Source organism: Eleutherodactylus coqui, chromosome 2 (assembly GCF_035609145.1).
Source record: "Eleutherodactylus coqui strain aEleCoq1 chromosome 2, aEleCoq1.hap1, whole genome shotgun sequence".
NCBI lineage: Eukaryota > Metazoa > Chordata > Amphibia > Anura > Eleutherodactylidae > Eleutherodactylus > Eleutherodactylus coqui.
In genome coordinates, this window is record NC_089838.1 from 99,432,473 (window position 1) to 99,459,765 (window position 27,293).

Below are 27,293 nucleotides of genomic sequence, written 5' to 3' on the forward strand. Positions count from 1 at the left end.
CATAAAAATCAGCCGTGCCGTTTAAACGCTGACCATTCAATGTGTCACATAGAAATGTGAAACCCTGAATGATTGGTGCATGAGAATTTAACGATTCTCAACGAGAGCCTTGCAGTCTGAACACGCTGCCCGAGCGCGGATGAGCTGGTGATGACGTCAACAGCTCATTCGCTCGGGCAAGCGAGAATCATGAAATTCTCGGCTTGTGTAAAACGGGCATAGCTCTGTACCCAAAGGGGCACATAATTCTGGAACCATTCCTAATCCTGCTATTGAATGATAAGGAATTTTGGAAGACTGAAAAAGGAGATTCGAAGCAACAAGGGCTTCTTTTAGCACTGCTGCTGTCGGTAACAGAAACTCAACAGTCAAGTTGGATACTAATAGTGGTCTACAATTACCATCACCCAACCAGAAAAAAAAGGCATTTTAAAAACACTGGAAAGTTCCTTCAACAAAATCAATATTTTGTACTTAAAATTTGTTTTTAAACGTGAGGGTCTGCATTTATATACATACCTCCTAGACTAAATCCAGAGTGGTGCAAGTTTCGTACTGGTGCAGACTGTCTGGTTGGAGACCCCTTGGCAGAGCCTGCAGGAGTGCCAGCTTTAGGAGTTGAGGATAAATCAAAGACTGGTCCGTCATACATACCCCGGGGCACAGCATGTAAATCTGCAATCTGTATGGAAAACAGTAAAAGTATTTGGCTATTGCAATATATATAACAAAGCACTAAGTCTTCGAGCAATCTCTAGAGTGTTACTACTGCATAACTCATTCTACCCAGGTAGAGGACAACAATATGATCAAAGCTAGAGCGGATTTATCCTTGAACTTCAACTCTATACAGCTATGTACACAAGCTGTTTGTAAGTTGCAAATAAGAGCCATGAGTTCAGAATGGGCCTTCCTCACAAGAGCGGACTTCAAAATGCTATACTATATTTCAGGGAGCTTAGAGTCAAACGCCTAACCTTCAGCATGTGTTGGTACATCCTATCTATCTCAACCTTCGTTGATGTGGGAACAATACTAGCAGCACAAAAAAATAATTGATCCCTACTTGCACTGCAGTCCTGACAAGTAAACCTTGAATGGCAAATCGTAATACACTCCATTTGGTATTGTATGGGGTATCTAAATTACCAGTCAAAAGTTTGGACACACTTTTTCATTCCATGGTTTATCTTGTTTTTTTTTTTTCTTTCCTACATTGTAAATTCATATCGAAACACGAAAACTATAAAAGAACATGTATGGAATTAACCAGAATGCTTTATATCTTAGATCCTCAGAGTAGTCCCTGTTGGCTTTGAGGACAGATTTGCACACTTTTCGCATTCTCTCAATCAGCTTCATGAGGAAGGCAACTGGAATGGTTTTTCAATTAAGGAGGTATGCCTTGTCAAGAGTTAATTTGTGGAATTTCTTGTCTTCTATATGTGTTTGAGACCATCAGCTGTGTTGTACAGAGGTAGGGTTGGTACACAGATCCATACAGTGTTTAGCCCTATTCAACGACTGTTCTAATCCATGCCATGGCAAAAACCGTTCAACTAAGAGAAACAACCGTACATCGTTACTTTAAAATGACGCGATGTTATAGCGAGCTTTCAAATCTACTATGGGTCCTTCCTCCTGAGTAGGTTTGAAAGCTTGCCATAACATCATGTATTTTTGTTAGCCATTGAAAGATGATATGTCTACAAGAATACTTGTTTTTTTGTTACTGAGAACAAGCACATTTTGCTCTACTGGCTAACAAGGGAGTAAACTTTTATCGTTACTTTAAGACCTGAAGGTCAGTCAATCCAGAAAATTTTAAGAACTTTGAAGGTATCCTCAAGTGTAGTCATGAAAACCATCAAACTCTATGATGAAACTGCCTGCCATAAGAACCGACCCAGGTAAAGAAGACCAAGAGTGACCTCTAATGATTTTATCAGCCTTAGAAATCACAAATTACCTTTTAAAGCTTTTACAAAAATCAAGCAGCACACATATTTCAGCCTCAACTGTTCAGAGACTATGAGAATCAGGCCATTATGGTTGAAGTCACGAGTGAAGAACATCAACAAGAAGAGAATTGATTGGGCCAAGACCACAGAAAATGCACATTAGACCAATGGAAATCTGTACTTTGCTCTGAGTCAGAATTGGAGATTTTTGATTCCAACCGCCATGTCTTTGTGAGGCACAGAGAAGCTGAATGGATGGTTTCTACATATGTAGTCTCACCGTGAAGTATGAAGGATGAGGTGTGATGTGTGGGAGTGCTTTACTGGTGACTCTGTTGGTTATTTATGCAAAATCTTAACCACCATGTCTACCACAGCATTCTGCAGTGGCATGCCATCCCAGCTGGTTTATGCTTAGTAGGACCATATTTGGTTTTGACAACAAGACATTGATCACAAACACTCCTTTAGGGTTATTTGACCATATCCAGAGTGATGGAGTGCTGTGTCAGATGACATGGCTTTTAGAACAATCTGACCTAAACTTAATAGTTTGGGATGGGTTGGACCACAGAGTGAAAAAAAAAAAACAGCCAACAAGTGCTCAGTACTTCTGGGAAATCTTCAAGACTGTTGAAAAACCATTCCAGGTGACTGCCACATGATTGAGTAAATGCCAAGAGTGTGCAAAGCTGTCATCAAAGTAAAAGAAGGTTACTTTGAAGAATCTAGAATATAAAACATGTTTTACGCTTTTTATTTTACTACCATTCCATACATGTTCCATCATGGTTTTCATGTTATCAATATAAATCCACAACATACAAAAGAAACAGAATGAAAAGGTGTGTACAAACTTTTGATGAGCATGGTATAGGTTCCTGTGCCAAAATTGAAACTGGACATGTTATCAGAATGTTTCAGTAGTACAGATTCAGGCCGCCTGCACATAAGCGGCTTTGCATTGCGGAATCCGTAGTGGGCGTCCGCCTCTGGGTTCCGCAGCTAATACAGTCCATAGCATGCCATGGACCAGTGATTCTTCCTGCACACAAGTGGAAACCAACTGCGTTTTTCGCTTGCAGAGGAAAAATTGCAGCATGCTTCATCTTTAGGCCGCCTGCACACGAGCGGAAATCCCGCCGCGGGATTTCCCGCGGGATTTCCGCCGCTGAAAGTTTGCATAGGAGTGCATTAAAATACGCACTCCTATGCAGACGGCCGCGGTTTGGCCGCGCGAAATCTCGCGCGGCAAATAAACCGCGGCATGTCCTAATTTTCTGCGGGGCACGCACTCACCTGGCCGCCGGCTCCGGTCTGCGCGGCAGCCGGCACATGAAAGAGCCGGGGCCGCCAGGCGCGGGTGAGTACGCGCTCGTCCCTGCAGGCTCTCGGGTCGGATCGCGCGGCGAGAATTCTCGCTGCCGGATCCGACCCGCTCGTCTGCAGGCGGCCTTACGCGGATTCCACACAGACGGCTTCCATTGAAGTCAATAAAAAGCCTTCTGAGCCACGATCTTTCCGCAATTGACATTAGGGATGATGCGGAAACCGCAACCTTTCCACAGGCAATGATGCGGGAAAAGCAGGAGTTAAAAGAAAAATAAAATCTGTACTGCGCATGTCCGACAGTGGGCCATGTGGATCATCCGCAGTACAAAAAAAAGCAAAGAAACAACAGGTACGCGCGTATGCCGCTGCTGCCAGGGCCATATTCCACTGCGGGATTCCGCATGCGTAATCCAACCTGCCTGTGTGCAGGTGGCCTCAGGCTTTGTGTCTGTCTTAAAGAATATCCACATGGAATAAGTATGACTGTATCAGAAATTTCAGAAACATAATAAACTTTTTTTTGAGTTTCACAGTGTTTCATTATACGGCGTTACCCTATTTATCTAGACATCTCTTTGTATACAGCATCGGTCTAATGAACTTAGCTTTAAAAAATACAAAACACATTTTCTACAATAACCTCACCTTAGTCCTGGCTTTGATTCGCTTGTACACGTAGTCAGAGAATGGACTACAGGGGATAAAGCGCCCTGTTCCCTGGGTCACATGTAAGGTACCATCCTCCATCATGATCTTGCCTTGGCAGATAACCACTAGTGGTGCTCCTCGTAGCTCCATGCCTTCAAAGATATTGTATTCTGCAGTCTAGAACATAAAACAGAGTTTTAAATTGCTGTTATTAAACATTTCTAATGAGCAACAATTATAAAGCCAACTAGCCTGTCCTCTGGTGCCAAATCCTTTAATACTCCGTTCTCTAAGAGGCTTCGATACAAGGCTTATTACAGTTACAAATAACCTATAGTGAGTTGTAGTGGAGTTGACTTTTCAGTTGTTATCTGTGGTTCATCAGACTGTACATAAACTTTCTAGATGATCTTAAAATGCAGCTCTTCTGCATCCCTATAGAATACATTTAAGGAACTCTTGCTAAAGATGAATTGGCGAAGATGAAGAGTAGTTATACACCACTTCCAACCAGGTGACAAAGGAGTGTAATATGTAGCTAAGTTGCTATTCTACACAGTGAAAACCTTACAAACCCCATGTAGGAGTGCAGAGGGCTACAGCCAGGCATTCTGGAAACAAAGAGTGAGAAAACACCTATTGGTGTGGCAGGAACTAGATAAAAATATCAGTTCCTACCACACTCAGGGTAAGAAAGCTGGCTGCTAGCCAGAGAAGCAGTGAGAGATGCCGCATCAGGACTGGGAGCATGAGGTCCATGCAGACCAGTTCTGGGCCCATTGCTAGTATAAAAGAGTATGACACCCTCTAGACACCCTGGTGCAGTTAGTGATGGTGACCCTGCAGGTGACGAACCCTTAATATTGTGTAATATGCTGTGTAAACCATACAAGTTGTTTGCTGTGTGCAATAAATGCTGGCAGGCGCCAGTTTTAAAGAAATTCCAAGTCTGGTGACCATTTCTACACGTGTTGTGCCCATGTCCGGACCGAGAGGTCAGCGATCCTCAGGGACGTAACCCAGGCTTGACACACTAAAGCCAATTTGATCTAAAAGGGTCCTTTAGTCTTCTATTTTCTGTTGGGACTGAAACACAAGAACATGTTTTTCTACTGTTGTGCGGCCATGACAAAACGAAACCACTGACTTCAATTGATTTCAGTGGTTTTGTTTTTTATTATCGGGATTCTCGACCGTTAAATTGTATGGGTGATAAAAGATAGGGCAAGTCCTATCTTTACCGCACATAGTTAATACTATGTATGGGAAAGATAGGACCTGCTTTTTCTTGCTATTTTTTTTTCAAACCCCCTGCGCTATGGCGTGAAGTTTAAACAGCAGGCAAGGAAAAAAAAACTTGTTTTATGTGCAACTAGGCTCTGTATGGGCGAGCATATTTGCGCAGACGGCTGCCTGAAACCACTCTTAATCCATTAGAAAATGGAAGCCATGAAGCAGGTGAGAACTGAACCTAGTATTTTCTCATATTGACCACTTTGTTGTGTACTTTCCCCCAAAGGATGTGTGCAAGCAGTTCTAGAATAAACTATATAGTTGCAAGTATAATGCTGATAAACTGTGCTAGTTCATGAACCACTTGTTGACAGTCCACAGTAAGTTTACATTGCTGGCTGCTGGGCTCAATGCAGCAGCAACATAAATTTACTCTCTTCACTCAGAGTACGATCATGTCCCCACTAAACACCTTAAATAGTTTGTTACTAAGAGAGAGTGGTTCAGGTGCCATCATCGGGACCCGATTTGTTCAAGTCATGATGACATCATCAGAGTGACAGCCACATGTAGTAACAAACTTTCCCAGCATTTCAGCTCTGTAAAAGCCTCTCTCCCCCCATCTCCTGCCAGTGAGATTGGAGGGGAGAGAGAAGATTAAAGTATTGTGAACCACCACGCATTAACCCCAAATAACAACTCCTATTACAATGACATACTATTTGCGATTATATAATGTAGGGTTCATTTTTAATAATTTATCTACAAATAAATTAAATTTATAAGGATACAGTCACAAGCAGCAGATTTAGGTGTGGATTTGTACCATAATCTGTAGCATATTTTGCACTGCGGAGTTTTACGCTGATCCACACCATCTGGTTCAAATTCTGACAGGGATTCTCAGACAATTTCACCCTTTCTAACGAAGGGGTAAAGTCTGTTGCGAACCCACGTCAAAATCTGCATCAATGGTTTAATGCGGAATTTGAGGTAAATTTTCCGCACCAACACCTCTGCATATGAATGTAGCCTTACATTAATTAGTAATTACATACATTGAATTTAATCCTATATAAAATTAAAAATATAAATGAAAATCAAAAACAATATAGTTCAAAATTTTGAAATACATTAAATTAGCAAGTCTCCTAAATTGCTCAGAAATATGCAACAGTTTTCAAATGAGCTTTCAAATTAAAACAAATGAAAATATACCTGATAAGAAAAAGTAATACAAAACCATTTTTCTTAAATGTTCCTTAATTTTGGTGCTTTTTTTAATTTTTTTTCAATAAATATGCAAATTGTATGGGTCTACTTTTACTACCTAAATAAAGTACAAAAAACAAATGCCAGGATTACTTGGATATGCAAAACCTTTACAGAGTTATTCTCAGTTAAAGTGACACATGCCAGATTTCCAAAATGTGGCCTGTTCATTAAAGGCACAAATAGGTTTGATCTTGCAGGGGTTAAATTAGGCTAGCTAACAGAAAAAAATGTCATCATTCATAAAGTATCATATTATTTTTGAATGCATTGGTTTTAACATTGACTCGGCACAGAAGAAATTTACTTATATAAGGGTTTTAATTTTATTGCCACAGACACATTATGGGATAATGAGGAGTTGCCACATTATTTTTTATTATCTAGATTAGTCATTGTTGACCAATCATGTCTGCTGCCGTACGGCTCCAACACACATTGTCATACAATTAGATGATTGAGACTTAAAAATTAAAAAGCTAATATTTTAATGATGCAGTAAATTACCGCCAGTCATCATCTACTCTACGTGTTACGACATGGCAATGCTTGAGCTTTTCTGCCACTGGGCTCCACGGTACTTACTGAGTGATGGCTTTTAGCGGACACAATTTTCACTGCATCTGGATCCCAGATAACCAAGTCACTGTCTGATCCCACAGCTATTCTCCCTTTCCTGGGATACAGGTTGAAGATCTTGGCGGCATTGGTACTTGTTACAGCCACAAACTGGTTTTCGTCCATTTTGCCTGTAGCCTAAGAACAACAAAACACACATGTAAGGATAGTCTATATACTTTTCACTACAGTTGGTCCACCCATAGTTGTTTCAAAAGGAATCTGCCATCAACACAAAAAGTTTTTGGGGAAAGGAATCACAGCCATGCAGTCTACCTTCAGCCAATCAGGCAAAGAGATCCCAGTTCTGCATATTAAGCACTTTTACTGGCAGCGATAAGGTGGTGTACCTGCTCAGATGGTTTTCGAAGATGCTCTAAAGGTACTTTTACATGGGACAACTGTTGGACTCTTTAGTGCCTGACATCTGTTCTAGCTCCATTCACAGTAAACAGGCAGTCACTTAGAGATTAAGTGACTCCTGTTTACATGCCCTAACAAGTTGCTTGGTTTTTAGGGGAGCCAAAAACCAAGCAACTCCCAACAAATAAGTGAATTGTCACTCAGTGCCTTGGCAATCGCTTATACATGGGATAGTGATCATTTCGGCAACAATTGTCCCATGCAAAGGTACCTTAAGTCACGTGGGCTTGTTATAATGGACACTAACTGTTCAAACACCTTCTGCTTATATTATAGGAAAAGTATACGTCCCTCTTCTGGACTTCCCATTTACTTTGAATCCAATTTTAGCTCTGGTCCAAAAAAACCTGGTGTGTTTTTTCAGAACAAATGCTGTGTCTGAAAGTGCCCTTAAAGGTTTTATATGGATTCCTTATAAGAATACTCAACTAGACTAAAATGCAGAATAAAATATACATAACATTTATTTTTCCAATCCAGTGTCGGATCTCATCGGACAGTGAGATTTACCTGCATAGCTCCACTGTCGGACAAGGTCCCACACGTTTCTCACTCAATACAGAAGAGATCTGTGATATCGGACCACTCTTCTGTATGTGTATATTACAATATGCAGGGGAGAGGTCTGACATCGCAGCTCTTCTCTGCATAGTGTAATATACCTATTAACTCAGGTTTCATTTTCAAAAAATTGCTAATAAAATCATTGTGACATCATTTGTATGCGTTTCTTTTGAGTAATTCCAAGGAATCCACAAAGTGTTTTCCCTCTCAAATTAAATAAGAGCTGGAGAGTGTGCGGGTGGCAGGGAAATTGGATTGGAAGGGGTTAAGGCATACTGTAAAAAAAAAACAAAAAAAAAACACTATACATCTAAAATAAAAATAATTAATTTACCATATTTACTTAAGTATAAGCCGACTTTTTCAGCACATTTTTTATGCTGAAAAAGCCCCCCTCAGCTTATACTCGAGTGAGGGTCCCGTACTCAGGCCTCATTCACATGAAAAAAAAAAAACAAAAAAAAAATGTATACTTGCCTCTCCACCGCTGCCTGGGGCTCGGCGTGTCTAGCTGCTTGTGTCCCGTCACCAAAATTAAGTTCTTTCAGCAGGCGGGGATTTAAAATCCCTGCCTGCATAAAGGGCTGTGTCTGATTTGCTGAACGCTCAGCCAATCACTGTTAGAGCTCGGCCAGTTATTGAATGACAGCTGAGCGCTACCTGTGATTGGTCACAGCGCTCAGCTAATCACAGGCAGCGCTCGGCCATTCAGTGAATTCATTGATAAGCTTGGACATGACTGCATACAGCATTCACCAGAACATAACAGAAGTAAAGATCATCATACTGGCACTGTTACTTTCTTACCACTGCCTTGTCCCAGATGATAGACATTCTCTCCTCGATACCATTTGTTCCCTCCGGAATAAGAGTAAAGTTGTCCTTCCCAATAGCCTTCTGTGCTGTGCTGAATGTAGTATGAGCACTGCCAGTCACCTGCAGATCTCCACTGTAAAGACAGCACAAAAGTTTGCTTGTTACACTGTAATAATTCGGATTCCGCTGCCTGACTTCAACATACGACCATTAGGTGGCAGTAATGAGTTTCTAATAACACGACGGATGAGTTCTCTGGCTGCACATGATTCGCAAGAAATGATAAACTATATCAAATGTCCGTTGAGAAACAATACATCATGGGGTGTTCTCTGAGGAGCAGCCGGTCTGCTTTTCTTCCAGTGAATGGCATTGAGTAATGAGGTCATTTATTCTGCAGAATGCAGCTAAGTAATTACATCTGACCAAGTGTCTCATTTACTACACAGCACGTACATAATAATGTATTCTTCACCCATTTTTTAATTCTGTGGACATCTACCTTTTAAGCAACTGACAGCGCTACTGTTCTGTAACGTGAAGCTATCAAAAGAGAATTGTCTTCTGCCCCCCCCCCCCCCCCCCCTCCCTCAAGCCTCAAAATTGGCTGCACAAGGCCTGTGGACCTCTGTATCCTAGAGAAATGGACCTTGACCTCAATAAAGATTTTTTCTGTCTAAAAATAAAATGATTTTTAAAACTGGCAGCACACTTTACAGTCACAGAATCCGAAACTAATATATATGACAGTGTATTCTTTCTATGAGCATTATTCCCAATTATGCTAAGATTATGTTGTTCTTCGTAGCCGCGGCTGACATTTTGCCCAATTTCCCTCCGCTGTTGGCCGTGGCACAGTCTCCCCATGTCCATGGCAGACATCCAGCCTCCTGCCTGTCCCCCTCTGCTGTCCGAAGGGCACACGACTGCAGCCTTAGAAGGTCCAGAGTACACTCAACTATTCTGTCTCCTGCCAATCATGGAGCACCTCTTGTTATAAGCAGGCACCTTCCCTCTGAGGAAGGTGCCCAAGCTTTTGGTTTTTTTTTGGTCTAGATGAAGGTACTAGTTGTTCTCATTTCCTGGTTTGGATTCTGGTTATTCCTGACTTCTCTGCATTCACCACTCCTGGCCTACGCATGTAAATTGACTGTTATCCTGTCTTCCGTCTACTGTGACTGTTGGCCTTGTTGAACCTGCATTGTGTACCCTGATCTCTGGACTGTGCCATGTGTTGAAGTTATGGTGCCTGCCTTTACCTGAATTTCTCTGACTATGCCTCTGTTCACACTCTCCATACTGCACTATTGTCTATTGTAACATCAGCTGCCACCACCTCCATGTAATGGCCTAGGAACCCCACAGTGAAGCCCAGACCTCGACTGGTGGGGTGAAAGGATGAAGACCTAGGTTCCTTAGATGTCACTACTGGATTTGGACCAAATTCAAACCAGTGTGTGGCACAGTGGCTCCATGCCCACTGATCCAAGCTAGAGGTTGGTACATGAAGAACACTTAACAGGTAAATTCAGGAGACAGACAAATAAGCAATGACCTAAAAGCCTGGCATCCAGTATTAGTAAGCTATTTCCTTACCTAGCCAAAAGGGAGTTGATATAGTCAGGGGTGGTAGGGTCAGGACTCAGGGGTGGTGATGTCACAAAAGCCGCAGCTTTAGCCCAATTCTTGCTCCAGTAGTGTGTACCATCAGTGCCCAGACTAGCCGTGATTGGTTCTCCAAAAACGACATTACCTGAAAATTGACAGTTTGATATGTTAACATTGAAGTAAAATTTAGTGCATCAATACATGTAACTCGTGTATCCAGAAAAATAGAATATAAAACTATATGTTCTGAAGCTACAATCACAGCTGGGGCCAAAATGCAACACATGCTAAGCCTGACAAAAAGAGACTATAACCTATAGTCTTCTGCCCCTGCAGCCCCCATGTCCCTCATTTTCCCTTAGGACTGCAGTGGAGTGGCAAAGTGACATGATCGCTCGTTGTCATGTGACATAGCTTTGTATGTCCAGTCAAATCACTGAGATTGTAGCAAAGGACCAGAAAGTAGATTTGAAAATTTGTTATTTTTCTATTGCATGAGAAAGGACAATGCTACATACAAATAGATGAAAGTCAAAATAATAATACCCATTGCTATGACTGTACAAAAGGAAAATAAAATAAAGGGATTACCAAAAACAAGACAATTGCAGGGAACTTGCGGCTGGGAGTGCCAGAGTAAATATAGATTTTAATCTATAGACAGCTATAGCTTAATAATGGTCTCCAAAACTGAGAGCTACACAAGGCATGAATGTCCTTGGCTTGGCTGCCGAAGTAGATGGCTGCCTAACTGCAGAGCTCCTGACTCAACGTGGCTCTAAAGCAACAATCTCTCATCAAATCCACAGCTAAATGGACCTCACCTGCTGCCCAGTTCTCCTGGATGTCGTTGAGACAGAAGCAACCTTGGCTGATCAACTTCTACTTCTTTCAGTCCCCGGCGCGGGACCAAGATGGCGCGGCTGGAGACTTACATAGAAGCTCCTGTGTCTGAACCTGCAGAACGCTCACCTGAGCATGCAAAATCTAAGGGGATGAGGTGAAGGTGCAGCTCTTAACCATTGACCAGCAAGAACTTTCAGCCAAACCTCGTAAATCCACTCAAGCTCAAAAGGAAAACCGTCAACATCATCAACTCTCTGACAACATGGCGGGTGTGGCCTCTTTTCCCTCGGTCAGCCCAGCAAAACAAAAAGACAGAGGATGAGCTCTCTTTGCAGACACACGGGTGTGTGACCAAATCTCTCTTTAAGCTATATTACCTGCTTTCACAGATGTTATTGAGGACATTCCTGTTATCATCATAATCGGTGACCGCTATGAAAACGATGCTAAAAGCCCTACAAATTTCCCTACAATCTAATTTTGCTCAAGTTATTCAACCGCTCAACTCAACAATCTCTGAAGCAGAATCCAGAATTACCCATATGGAAACCAAAATGGCAGAATTTATTTAATCGCACAATAATCTTATAGACTCACACTATGATCTAGAATTGGAACTTGAGAAACTTCAAAATAAAGTGTTGGACCTGGAAGACAGGTCACGCCGCAATAATATCAAGTTCAGAGAGATCCCAGAGACAATTCCTGATAACCCACAACACCACTTCCATCATCAAATCGTTAAATGAAGAAATCACCTTCCTGCAACAATGGAATCCAGACGTCTCTTTGCCTACTAGGGATCCTGGACAGACCAGTCATCTTCTTCCAGAGGAATAGCATGCAGTGAGGTCTCGCAAATAAAACCATAGTTGACCTTAAATTTGCCCTGCTGTTGAGACTTTATGAAACTCCCAATATTCAGATATATTGGGGAACTTTTATCCCTACACGCGATTCTCAGCTTCAGGCGAGCTGCTACATTTTCTTTCCCACTTGCAAAGCGGTGAAGGACTTTTTGCTGTTGTGGTTGTATCTTTTTGTTTTTCTCCATTTTCCTCCTTTACTACTTACCAGGAACCAGCAATGGCCAAGACGACACAAGAACGCTACTCCCATGAGGTCAGCCTTGTACTGCTTTTATTGAAAAAGACTCCATGGAACTATGCTTCTTTTACTTACTGGTAAACATGGTAATTTAGATAGCTTTTTAAATGTTAAAGGGGCTCAATAGCCCACAGAAACACGCGCTTATGTGTGAAAATGTTAAAAACACTGTCCCCGGATGTTTTTGTGCACGAGAAACACACATAAAATCGAAAGATGCCTTCCACATAAACAATCCTAGCTACCCCACAATCTTTCAGTCTCACTTTACTACGAAGTCGAGGGGGGCTCTAGTTGCAATTAAAAACTCTGTAGCATCTCAGCTTATTCAAGAGAACAACCCCCCCCCCCACCTCCCCCACACCTTCCAAGGCAGATACGTTATAATAGTCTGTTGTATAAATAGCACAGCATATATATTTTTTAATTTATGCTCCCAATAAAAAAGAAACAAAAAAATCTGCGATGATTTTAATGCAGTATCAGACAATATGGCCACCAGCTCCAACTTATGCAAACAGGCTCAAGTCTTAGCTGACATCTGGTGGAAGAAGGATCTTTTCAACATTTGTTGAGCAATGCACAACTTGGAGCGCGATTACTACTTTCACTCGAATGTCCATAATAACTACTCAAGGATCGACATGTTCATATCAGACAGAAATGTACTATTCTTGCTTTCTAAAGAATAGATGATTGAAACGATCACCTGGTCTGATCATGTCGCTATCTCATTGACCTTAGCTGAACTATACAACCAACCAACAACATAGTAGTAACTCTTCGCCATAGCAAATAGAACGTAAAAATAATTTAGAGAAAAACCCACATGCCTTAATGGAATGACCACAAAGCATGTATAGGAGGCTCCATTATTAGAAAAGGCCACCATAGAAAAAAGAAAAGACTAAAACCCTAAACAACTTACTTTAAAAAATAAAGGCTCGACACCCCAACAAGCAGAAAAGACCTTTTAATATAGACATAAACTCCAGAAGTTACTACAAAATTATGGGAAAAAAACAAACAGATTAAAGTCATAAAATAATAAATCTGTAAAGCTACTAGCGTCTGGACTTAAAGCCCAACATCTAAAATCACAAATCCCATAGCTAATTTTGGTAAACTCACAAAAACACTATAGATATAGCAAATAGATTTCAAGATTATTACTCGGCCTAATATAACCTAAGAGACAACTCTTTTACGTTTCCAAGTACTACACATCAAATTCAAAAATTCTTGCTAAATATTACTCTACTCACTCTTCTCGAGATCAAAAAGGTAATGCTAGATTCACCAATTACAACAATGGAAGTGCTCAAACATATAAACTCCCTGACAGTTTGTACATCACCTGGTACAGAGGGCCTCGCAAATGCCTACCATAAGATTTTTCAAAATATTTTATCCCCGCACCTGTGCAGGACCTTTCAATTGGTGGTTATGGAAGGTTCCTTTTCTAAAGAAAAATCAACAAACCCTAAGGCCTTATGTCCACGGGGAAAATCAGATTCGCTGCGGATTTGTAACGCGGATTTGGGCTGCGGATTCAGTGCGGATGCACTGTAATTGCCTTTTATTTTTCATGCGGGAGATCAATTGAGCTATGTGCTCTATGAGCTCCCGCACGCGTGATCCGCACTAAAATGGAGCATGCCTATTTTTTTTTCATGCTCCAGAAATTTTTAAATTCACTTTTATTGACCATCCGCGGGTATTTATCTTGCCGCGGGTGGTCAATGCATTCCTATGGGGCGCAGATCCGTGTGCAGGAAAAACGCTCCAGATTTTAATTCTTAATTTGCCCGTGGACATGAGGCCTAATAGTCACCCTAAACCAGGGAAGCAACCAAACACCCCCCAGTTCATTCATCCTATATCCCTACTAAGCACCAATATTAAAATTTGTCCAAAAATCCTAGCCTCTAGATTGACGTCTATCCTACCTTCTGTGATCATGGAAGATCATGCTGGATTTGTGAAAGGTCAACAGGCTTCGGATAATACTGGAAGGGTCCTAAACCTTTGGCTTTGACAGTACAGGGAATCCACAAAGGTTCTCTCAGTCTGTCTTGCTTTAGCTGGTAAAAAGACTTTTGATTGTATGAATTGAGCGTACGCTTTGCAACTCCAGTTAAAATGGTTTTTGGTGGCCTTTTCTTCAAAGCTATATCTGCACTGTACTCAAACCCATCGGCATGAGTATTCACCAACAGGACGCCATTGGATGACTTTAAATTTACAAATGGCACCAGACAGGGTTGCTCTGTGTCCAGTAATCCAACTAAACTTCATACTATCCCTAGAACCATTAGCCCAAACCCTCAGAGAATATACTTTAATTAAAGGAATACAGATCGGTGACCGTTCCCATCTAATATCACTATACGCAGATGATAGTCTCACATTAACAGATCCCATACCATCTCTTGATAATGCACTAGAAATCATAAGAGTTTTACCTATAAATATTCCAATGACCATCTACAAAGCAAATACCCCTTTGATTGGCAAAATGAAGGTATAAAATACTATGATAAAGATTTTTATGTAGAGCGGTCATTGTTATCAACACAATTTCAATCCTATACTAAGGGTATTTCAGGAAGACTGAAAATCTGAATTCAAAATATCGTGGCTAGGAAGAATTGCTACTTTCAAAATGCATTTACTGCCAAACCGGTTCTACCCATTTCGTACCCTCCCTATGAAACTACCATATTTCTAACGGATGTGAAAAGAACCCTATCCCAACTTGTTTCAGTGCAACATAAACCTTGGGTGACCAAGCACTTTACTTACTAAAGATAGATGGATAGAAGGGCTAGGTCTCACAGATATTCAAAACTACTACATAGCAACACTTGTCTCCTAATTAGCCCCATAGTGGAGGCCTGAAAGCCAAAAACATTGGGTCCACATTGAACACCATCTAGTTTCTCCTATCCTGATTAAATCTTTACTTATAGTTCCTTTGTGGAACTTTATCCACCCCACTTTTTCCCGCTAACTCAAACATCTTTAAAAATATGGAAACCATTTGATGACTTGTCAAAATAACGATGCTCTCTCCCGAAATAATATATTAGGTTACACTTGTTCCAATATGCCATCCCATATCTGAATGTTTGGAAAATATATACTACACGATTGTGCTAGTTTTCAAAAAACATACCCTCGGAACGAGTCGGAAAGTGAGCTAGGTCAAAAATTTAGTGACACAGTAGAAGCAAACCTCTATCTAACTCATAGGACACACAAGTGTAGCACTCATGAGGACACCATAATGAAAATCATAGTGAGATAGTATTACACACCAATCTGTCTGTCTAAAATATACCCTAATTGTTCGGCAGATGGTTGGAGAAATCGTGGAGGCAGGGGTTCTTCATATTGTGTGGAACTGCCCTCTTCTCCAGAAGTTTTGGGACTCTGTATTTCAATTACTATCTTCCTTAGTTGGTTCTACAGAACAGAATTCTCCCTCTTCAGCCTAATTCTACCAAAATTTCGAACCCTAGGCTGTAAAGTGCTAGCATTATCAAACTTGGTTATTCTTAGATATTGGAAAAGAATCCCTAAAATAGATGAAACTATCAATTTAGTCAACCGAACATTTTTTTCATGAAAACATATCCGCAAGTAACACATCTACATTCTGAAAATTCTTACACATAGAGGGAAGCCTGGATATCTTGCAATCAGTTCATATCTGTATAATTATAGGATTCTGCTGTTCTTGCAGAGCCATATACCTTATTAACCCACAGGAGCTTTGTCTACAATTTTGTTTCTCTTTGTTTACCCGGTTCTCGTTATTCACCTACCTTTCCCTTTTACTCATTTGTTTATACCAATGGATGTTACTTTCATCTCATAATTTATAAAATTCCCCAAGGTATAGTGGGACAGTTCACACATCATCACATAATGCAACTTCTCTGTCTTCCCTAGTGCTGATCTCTGACTACACAGACAAGCACAGGAACAAATAGCAACATTTAAGCATCTGGTAACTGGCTACTTGCATGCAACATGGCTGACACATTATTATGGGCAATTGTGTGTAAAGGACATACCTGAATAAAAAATTCTATGTTGATATTAATATTATGTTGGCACTATGATGTAAAGAATATCTGGTATTTTTCTATTAGCATGATATGACACTAGTGTCTGTAATCTACTATTTGGACCCACTCATGATCAGCATTCAATCTCTAGGTTGAGGACAAAGGATGGTATTTAAAGGCTATGTACACCTCTGCAGTCTTGGATATATAGAGTTCTTGTAATTGGGTCTTTATTAAACATTTCTAATTGTTTGATTTCTATGCTGGTATTGTTCTCCAATGCACCACAGAGGAAATTTTAGCAAATTCTGTCAGTCAGGTTGACGTGTTGTTTCTCAGCCCCTCCCCTCGCCTGCTCCCCTGTTGTGAATGTGCATTCATTGCCTTTCTACTGAGCTATTAGAGATGGTTGTATGACAGTGCTGGGGGATGGTGGAGGCAAGCAGGTGGACAGAGAACAGAGAAAGCTACTATTACGAAGGGTAGTAATTCACTCCTGGTGAATGTTCTGCTCTTATCAGCAGCGAGGGTGAACAGGATAAGCAGCTAAGCAGAGACGATGTAGTATTCAATGGGCATGGTTATGTTACACAGCTCAGGAACTGAGCCTGTGTGCATTCATGAGAGAGACAAGCTCACTAGTGCTGGGAATGCCACAGAGCCAGAAAATTGAATGCAGGAGAGCCTGCAAACCAAGTATGAGGTTTTCTAAATGCATAAGAAGGAAAATTCAATGCAAAAAAAAAAAAAAAAAGATAAGTGCATTTTTTTTTTTGCAGGGACCTTGTAAGATATGTGTCATGCACAAAGGTTTCTATAGCCTTTAAGTTGCAACAAAAGTTAGGGTGTAGCAAGAGTCCAAAAATGTTTCTATGGCTGAGGTTCCAGAACAGCATCTAGCTAGTAGTGTGATTGTAAAAATGCAGTTAGTTGGCTATACCTGTCAAAGGCATAGGGGCAGACCAAATTAGACAACCCCATAAATAGCAAATTCAGCTAAAATATTTCTATATATACTTATGATATACTACAACGTTAATACAGAATTAAACTGCAATTGTCAAACTGTCTGTTTGACAATTAAATGGGACAGATACACTATAGTTATTGCTATAACGAAAAGTTTAGATATATCACTATTATCTGATTTACATAACAACCAGACTCTTTGTATAAACTATATAGAAGGTATCAGTATCACTCTCAACCCTTGCCCAGACTATGCAGCATTATACATGGGTTTGAATATACAGCTGCAATTGTATTATAAGGTTACAACTATGTGGTATTCTGAGTTTTGGAGCCCATTATGTAGGAAAACCTGTCTGCAGAGTAAAGTGTATTCAACAATGTAGCACCGAAAATAAATTATTAGCGACCTGGGCTTTACAGAGATGTGCAAAATAATGCATGTTCACACTTGGTTCTATAGCCCTTTATGTGTTATTTCAGGTAAAACCAGTAAAAATGGGCATAAAATAGTCTTTGTATTCCGTTCCATCTTATAGACGTCTTAAAGCCGTTCTCACGACCTTTACAGTGCAGACTGGTCCCTAATTTATGATCCCGGTTGCAGGATTTGTAGGCCATTATATGTTAATTGATACATGCCATCCATACAGCACAGTCTATCCATGCACTATTTATACAGAACTAGAATTAGAGGTAATAATACTCGGCTCCATCGGGTTTCCAGGCTTTTAAATAGATATCTCTCACAAAAGAGATTTCAGTGGTCACCGTGCATTTCGATAATGATCATTCTTCCTCTACAGGCACTAAATTTAGCAGGATGCTCATATCTCTCGAGATTCACCTTTTTTCCTGGCTTGGGAGATGAGGTCTACTGAGCTTTTGCTCATCACTTTGGTCACATATAGTGGACAGTTTGTTTGGCTTGCAATGGTTATGGCACGAAAAACAGCTTCTGCTTCCAGCTGAAAGAACAAGGAGACACAGGACACTGAAGAACGTAACACAAGAAGAGTCATGAACATCCACAAACAGGTAAAAAAGCACTTGGATTCAACAGCAGTACACAAACGCCACTGGATAAATGGCTACATTCTGTACACCTCGTATATCTTATAGCATCTTTTATTAAGTAAGTATCCATTTAGCTAAATAACTTTAACCAGCAATTAGAATTTCCACGTATTAGTTGGCTCGATGGTCATCGTCCACACTCAACTGTTACATAGAATTCATCAACTTTTTAAAGGGGTTTCACATCAAATACCTGTATGAAGATACAAAAGCAGTGCGAGCCTGCTCGGTCCTAGTCATCATTTAATGGTATAGCCAGTCTAAATTCTATAGGTTGACCCCTCTATCCACTCCCATACTCCCCTGTTTAAAACAATAACCTAATATTCCCTGTTCCAGCACTAGGAACCCAAGACCTGCAAACTTCAAGGAGTACAAGCTAATGAAGAACTAAAGTTTACTTTTAAAGCCAACAATTGATTAGAAGAAGAACATCACACAATTTCCATGTGCTTCATTCTAATGTACACTGAATGGCCTCTTTTGTCGAGACATTGGTCCTTTCACAATTGGCAATTCCCTGTATGGAAATTAAACATGTGACTACAGAGGGCAGCATAAATTCAAGTAAACAAGTTTTCTTTGGATCAATTCCAGTATGAACCCACATTAGAACGGGGAAGAATTGAGTGATCTGATCAATTTCGACCAAGGAATGGTCATGTGTGCTAAACTAGCCATCACCAGAACTTCAAAAACTGCCCACTATGGGGGCTTACTTGAGCAAGGGTATGTGAAAGAGAATCCTGTAGATATAAACAACTTGTTGACCAAGGGGGTCAGAGGAGGATGTCAGAATCGTTCTGCCGAACAGGCGGTTAAGCAAACTACATTGAATATGATGCTGGTGCTTCAACTAACATGTTCGAATGCACAACTCATCATCACTAAGCGTAAATTGACTATGATAGCAGGTGACTAGTTACAGTGCCATTGCTGTTTAGGAGCAACAGGAAGGTAAGACTCCAGTGGGCGAAAGGAGATAAAAATTGGATCATTGAACAGTGGAGAAACATTGCCTCATCAGATAAATCCAGATTTATGTTACACCATGCTGATGGGAGGGTCAGAATTTGGTGCAAGTGGCATGAATGACCCCTTCCTGTCAGGGTTCTGGTGGATATGAAGCAATGGGGTGGGGAAGGTTTTCTTTGCACACCCTGGGTCCTCCGATACCTGTGAAGCCAAAGGAGTCCCAACGTACTATTAGATGGGTGTAATAAAAGTGGCCATTCAGTGTACAATATTTGCTTTCGAATATAGCATCAATGTGCATGGCTTAGGAAATACTATGGCTTAGGCATTTGTAAGTCTTTTAGGAATCAGCTTACACCAAATGTATAAAATGACAATTCACTAAACAGTCAATTAGAATATTGCTGGAAGAATGAAACGCACTGGAAAATAAAAGTATTATTTTCAGAAATTGTGAGCAATGAGATAATGGACATTTGTATAAAAGGCGGCATTTTATAGATCTGACCATGAACTGTTGACCCAAAATCTTCCACATTAAGTGCAGCTGCTACGCCGACGCGTCATCTTACGCAAGTAATATAATTTATGGATCTGTTTCCAATCAGTGCAGTGTACTTCCATTACATTAGTTTTGCTGGACTGTGAACTTTTATGGCTGAAGTCTGTCAACATAGCGCATCTCTTATTCATGACATCACAGCTAGTACCGAATGCAAGCTTGGGTTATATAAATTCCTGGCAAATACACTATATAAATGGTTCACTAAAAGGGAGGACGGCTTCCTGTGTTCTCAATACTCAGGGCGTTAGGCAGCACTGCTACGTGTGCACATCTTTTCCTCATTACATGTGACTTCCTCTCCCAATACTAAAATAATCATAACACTGTAGAACTGACTCTCGCTCAAGCATGGTCACAGCCAGGAAGCATTCCCATTCTAAGACCTAAATGCAGCCTTTATCTCTTCAAGATCGTCAGCTTGGGTTTGTTTACCTGTGTGTTTCGGAATGCCATTATTCTACTTGTATATATTAGTTATCTATTGTATATATTTCTACAGCGCATTTCCTCTTCCTTTCATGTAAATGTGGCTCCTAATATATAGTCAGGTTTATGTTAAGCATCTTAGGATGCTGTAACATTAGTAATCAGCTCAAGGAAATGGATAATCAGCACCAGATACAAACAGGATGAAGACACAGAAATAGACCTTGTTTAGGTTCCATAATGGCTCCACAACAATTAAGCACTGCACAACATTAACATCTGAAGGCTTCCATGTCATGAGTACACGTAAGAGAAATATACATAGTCCCGAATATGTAAACCGTTCAAAGATTTTATGTATATAAACAGTGTGGCAAATGTCAGAGCCATGGCAGATAATCTCCAATGGCCTGCGTGATAGAAGACAGTGGTCTGCGATTTCTCAAAATTAGTGCAAAAGAAAAAGTTGAGGAGTTGCCTACAATGACCTTCCGATCCCAGCTCTCATTTTTCAGAGGCCATTTTGAAAATTAAAAGCACTCTGATTGGTTGCTCTGGGCAATTGCTCCACTTTTCCTTTACAACAGGGGCATTTTGGGAATGTTCCATATAAACCTACTACAATGTGTTCTCTTATTATAATTTTACATTAGAACCAGGTCTTCATCTTCATGTGACAGCGCTACAACTTCCAATCATTATTAGTAATATTAGAATGCATACGCCAATCATAAAAGCAGTTTGCATCCCTAATGCCTGGGTGAATCACTCATTATTTCCTTATGTACCATTATAAGAGATGAGCGACCACCCAAATGCTCGAGTCCGTGTTATTCGAGTCGAGCTTTTCGTAGAATTCGAGAGCTCTACTCGAGTAGTGAACCCCATTGACTACAATGGGAGACTCGAGAGCATTTTTCTATGTGGAACGCAGGGTCCCGAGCTTTTTTTTTTCTTTCTAGTCAGTCAGTCTCTCTCTCTTGCCAAAAAATTTGCCAATGATGTGCGCTGCGTCGCGGCGGGGAGGGGCCAAAAACTGGGGCGGGGTCAAACACGGCTTGATGCTCGCTTGCGTAACGAGCACCATTGAGTATGTTCGCTCAACTCTAACCATTATCTATTGCACTACACTACTTTCATCTTTCCCCTCAGGGCTAATTTAGATGATTGCGCTTTTGTCCACTTATGAGGCAGTGACAATCACAGGACAAAACGAAAACCACTGATTTCAATGGTTTCGTTTTCACTAGCTCTTTTCTTGGTCGTTAATACTACGACAGGGAAAAGATAGGATATGCTCTATCTTTCCCACACGTAGTGAATACTACATGCGGGAAAAATAGAACCTATTTTCCCGCTTTTTTTTTTCAAGTTCCCGCATTATGGTGCAGAGTTTGAACGGCCAGTGAAGGGGAAGAAATTTCCCTCGCTCATGCGCATCTATGCTCTGTATCGGCGAGCGTAGAGCGCATATGGCGATCTGAAACTGCCCTTAGAATGCTGAGAAAGAAGAGAAATGAAGGACAACCAGAAGTAAGAAACCAAGCTTGTTAAGCTCTGTTCACATCATGTCAAGAGCCTTCCGTTGGATGTATACATTGGGAAGACTCATAAAGTATATCTTTAACAGAAGGCTGCGAAATATCCCGCTTTATAGGTAGACAGTGGGAACTGACATGAATAGGGTTTAACTGATGAAAATTGTGTAATATACTTTTCTTTACTGTATGCCTCTGTATGGAATACCATTAGTCAACTACACCATTTCAGACCACAAAAATAAAAAAATTGGAGCAACACATGCCAGCACTAACAGAGGCCAAAAAGGAAACTCCGTTGCGTAAATAAAGTCCTATGGATACATTTGGTGTAAACACCCAGATCTAATGTGATGTGAGCAGAGACTTAGTTAATATGTCAACATATGCTTTTTGACTACTTAGTTGGCTGGGGAAGTCAGGTTAGTGACCACGTTCATTTCTATCAATCACTGATCAAGTATTACATCAAGCAAAAGTGACCAGGCTTTTTTTTAATGCAATAATCCACCCACTTACCTCTTCTGGCCGACTCAAGACATGACCCTCTGGTCCAGTAATCCCCATTTCCAACATTCTTTGTTGTTCCTAAATTGAAATTGAGAAAAATATATAAAAAAATCTTATTAGAATTAGATTATTTATTAGTGTAAGCAAAAGAATCCCACAGGAGAAATGAGGCCTCCTCCAGGAAAAGATGCAGGAGTGGGACATCACATATGGTGGCATACAATAAAACTGCAACATTGCTCCATATGACCAGCCCTCCCATAAGACCCAAACACTGGCCAGTAGAGGAAGTATTATCATGGAACTACTTGCTTCAAAAAGCAAAACTGCAGACTGTGCTTTTTTTCATCTGAAAAAACATAACCCTGACGGAATGGAAACTTTCCTGTTCTTTTCAAACTCTGTTCAAGTCAATGGAGAAAAAAATATATATTTTTTTTAGTTTTACTTCAGCTTCTCTCATCCAAAAACGGAGCAACGAGACAGAACCCTAAATTGAACCTTAAAGGGGTTGTCCCGCGCCGAAACGGGTTTGTTTTTTTTTCAATAGCCCCCCCGTTCGGCGCGAGAAAAACCCGATGCAGGGGTTAAAAAAAAAAAAAACGGATAGTACTTACCCGAATCCCCGCGCTCCGGTGACTTCTTACTTACCTTGTGAAGATGGCCGCCGGGATCTTCACCCTCGGTGGACCGCAGGTCTTCTGTGCGGTCCATTGCCGATTCCAGCCTCCTGATTGGCTGGAATCGGCACACGTGACGGGGCGGAGCTACGAGGAGCCGCTCTCTGGCACGAGCGGCCCCATTCAGAAGGGAGAAGACCGGACTGCGCAAGCGCATCTAATCGGGCGATTAGACGCTGAAGATTAGACGGCACCATGGAGACGGGGACGCCAGCAACGGAACAGGTAAGTGAATAACTTCTGTATGGCTCATATTTAATGCACAATGTACATTACAAAGTGCATTAATATGGCCATACAGAAGTGTATACCCCCACTTGCTTTCGTGGGACAACCCCTTTAATATAGGTGTGAAAGCAGCATACAGCAATGTCCTAAAAAGTTCCAGGAAAAGTACACCATTCTACACAAGGCCTATCAGGTGTCTTTTTTTTTCTTCTTTCCATTATCATGTATCTTCAGATAATTATATTTGATTGATAACCTTCTGGGACACAATGTCAAGACAATTTATCTTTCAGCAGAAGTACATGATTTCTGATCAGAATCTGAAATGAATCAGACAGCACAGTGGCTTAGCACTATTGCCTTGCAGTGCTGGGGTCCTTGGTTCAAACCAACTAAGGACAACATTTGCACTAGGGTGGCCCATAGAGATATGGCAAAAAATAAAGTGGCAGCTATACAGAAAGGCACCTCCCCAATTTGTTACATCTGTTAATAGTAATGTTAGGGTAAAGTTTTAGCTTTAAATTCCAACTACAAAATGATGCTCAAAACTGATGTATATTATGAGAAATGGCGCTTATGCGCAGGATTTCCAATTACATGAGCTACAGCATTAATATCAACATTTTGCTTTTGCAAAAGATCCTCTATGCTTTAAAACATTAAGTATTGGCAACGGCATTTGTCCTGACAATCTACACATTTGTGCTGTTCCTACAAAAATACCTCCAAATATATGAAAATAGTCAAAATTACAACACAAATACTTGTCAGTCAGTGTTTAAAAGGGGTTCCTTCATTAAAAAAATTAAAAATATATTATATATTTACACACACACAAAGATACATACACTTACCTATTCCTCCCCAGTCAGTCTTCTCACCGCATCTTCTCACTGATCTTCTCCTGGCCCCTCCAGTCCCCCAGGTCACCCCACCTCTAGCTGGCCAGATCCTCTTCTTCCTGTTTTGGAGCGTCCATTAGCTGCAGTTAACTTCCTGCAGGGCAGTGAATGCTACCAGTGACGTAGTGTTCACTGCCGAGCAGGGAATGCTGAATGCTCGGCAGCCTGCCTTAGCATGCGTCCGCTATATCTTGCTGCTAGAGTTTCATATACTATATGAAATAGTGGCAGCGAGACATCACACATGTGGGGTTGCGCTAAAACAGGCTGCCGAGGATTCGCCATTCCCTGCTAGGCAGTGAATGTTATGTCGCTCGTGACATCGTGTACATTGCCCTGCAGGAAGCAATATGCCAGCAATGTATGCTTCATCACAGGAATAAGAGCATCGGCCGGCTTGCGGTGAGGTGAACTGGTGGACTGCAGGAGCCAGGAGAAGATCGGTGAGGTGAAGATCTGGTAAGGAGACTACCTGGAGTGGAATAGGCATGTATAGATTTTTTTTTTCAATGACATAACCCCTTTAAGGACTGGACAGCAAACATCTTGGTAGTCTGTTTTAGAACAGCGTTGTGATTTGCTTCCACGACTTGAAGCAACAATTGTTTGTCTTCTTGGTCATTAGTAAAAAGTCTGAAAATTCATGGTCTTTGAGCACAACCTTGTTGTAGACATTAGAACCTGGAACTGCCCCAAATAAAGGTTTGTTAAAGGGGTTGTCCCGAGGCAGCAAGTGGGTCTGTACACTTCTGCATGGCCATAATAATGCACTTTGTAATGTACATTGTGCATTAATTATGAGCCATGCAGAAGTTATAAAAAGTTTTATACTTACCTGTTCCGTTGCTGGCGTCCTCGTCTCCATGGTGCCGACTAATTTTCGCCCTCCGATGGCCAAATTAGCCGCGCTTGCGCAGTCCGGGTCTTCTGCAGTCTTCTATGGGGCTCCGTGTAGCTCCGTGTAGCTCCGCCCCGTCACGTGCCGATTCCAGCCAATCAGGAGGCTGGAATCGGCAGTGGACCGCACAGAAGAGCTGCGGTCCACGGAGGAAGAGGCCATCTTCAGCGGTGAGTAGAGAAGTCACCGGAGCGCGGGGATTCAGGTAAGCGCTCCGGTGAGCTTTCTTTACCTCCCTGCATCGGGGTTGTCTCGCGCCGAACGGGGGGGGGGTTGAAAAAAAAAAAACCCGTTTCGGCGCGGGACAACCCCTTTAAGAGAAATAAATTAGAGGGTGTCTTGCTTTGTATTTAAAAGTTGAGTTTTTTGGGCCACCCGAATCTGCACGCAGTTTGTAAGCTCGCTCAGCATTTGCTTGGGTGTTCTTCCACAGTCCAAAAACATAGTAGGTAAATAAAAAAGAAAAAATTGTGAGCCCCAATGGGCACAGAACCCATAATATCATGTGATGTACAGTGCAGCAGGATATGTGTGCGGTATACGAAGGGGATTATTAATTAAATTACTTTGGTATCCGAAATAAGAATGAATCTTAAACCCATAATTTACAAATATGTCAGAGTATAAATTAATCTGGTGCATGAAAGTTTCACAGACGTGATACAGTTTATATTACCAAAATTTCATAAGAGAGTGTTTTTCCCCTAGAAAGGTATTGCAACACACAGCACCACCTATGTTAACACAAGGGTACTGCACTCTGTGATGGGTCCACAGCCAGAACCCTGCTTTTGTCTATAGTAACACATGGGTTATTCATTGTAAGTTAATTTACGGTTTGATATTCCGAACAAGTTTCCCTTCCTAAACACTATTCCCGCTATTTTGTAGTCTAACGTACTGCTTGTAATCTTTGTAAATGTTCTGTCCTTTCTTCAGGGAGCGGATTTTTAGTTCAATGACTTCATCTTCTCCATTTTGCATTCCTGACCTCTTGCTAACATTTTGTATCAATTAAAAGGGATACATGAATGAGAGCCAACAAGGCAGTTCAGAGTTTGGAAGGGATTCTGGTTAAGATTCTATTGACACACAGGCCAAATCTGACTCCTTTCATCATTGCAATCCCTTGTTATGAAATGGAGAATCTTAGTAAAAACTGTTGAAAATGGTCACAGTCAAACCCCTAAATATATATTCTCTATTTATGGATAAGTAAGCTTAGTAAATGCAGTATATTTGCCTGATCTAATTTTGAGAGGTTAAGATGGTTTCCTTATTTAGGAAAGTAATTGAGCATAGTTTATTGGATTTGGAGTGTGAAATCCCAAAATACGGTTTTAGAACACCTCATTTTTTTCAGTTATTTTTGATACAGTTCAAGTCCAGCAAATAACGTGAAATGGTTCAAAAGCAAGTTAAAAACATAAAAATATTATGAAATTTTAACCTGAAACACAACAATTGTCTGAATGCACGATTTTAACAAAAGGGCTTTTTCAGGCTCTGGAGCACAGAAAGCAAATTATGGTTTGAAAGTGGATGCAAACTATGCCTACAGGTGTCTAAACCTTTGTAGATTACTTACAAACCCTCTGATTCTATATTATCTGTGCTGAAACAGACTGCATTACACCACCATCTTGGTCAGGATTTTTAGTTTTGCTATTCAGGACAGATATTTCTTGCCAATATGATAGCACATTGCTATCATATTGACAAGAAAAAGTCAATTAACCAAAGAAGACAGACATTTATAACTCTTAGAAGTGTAGGTCTGTCCTACCGAGAAATTGCCAAGAAAGCCAAGGTGGCAGTCAGCAGATGTCTTATACCATCAAAAAGCATTTGGAAACTGGAGGAAATAGACATCAAGAGGTCTGGCAGACCAACACCACTACAAAATCTGATGACAAGTTTTTGAGAGTCAACAGTTTGAGTGATTGGTGCCTTACAGCACAAGATCTTCAAATCTGCAGCAAAAAAATAAACAAGTTTCCATTTTAACTGTTAAGAGA

General features: G+C 40.9%; 1 protein-coding gene across 2 annotated transcripts in view; it reads right to left on the reverse strand.

Annotated features, from left to right (window-relative positions):
- DPYSL3 (dihydropyrimidinase like 3) overlaps nt 1-27,293 on the reverse strand; it is a 140,932-nt gene that overhangs the window by 1,598 nt on the left and 112,041 nt on the right. For both annotated transcript variants that reach the window (XM_066591263.1, XM_066591264.1), the window contains exons 7-13: nt 22,574-22,642; nt 18,321-18,441; nt 10,464-10,620; nt 8,859-9,000; nt 7,032-7,202; nt 3,939-4,118; nt 520-682 (exon numbers count right to left, since the gene is read on the reverse strand). In XM_066591263.1, the coding sequence (XP_066447360.1) occupies nt 520-682; nt 3,939-4,118; nt 7,032-7,202; nt 8,859-9,000; nt 10,464-10,620; nt 18,321-18,441; nt 22,574-22,642 (1,003 nt within the window). The remainder of the gene's footprint in view (nt 1-519; nt 683-3,938; nt 4,119-7,031; nt 7,203-8,858; nt 9,001-10,463; nt 10,621-18,320; nt 18,442-22,573; nt 22,643-27,293) is intronic.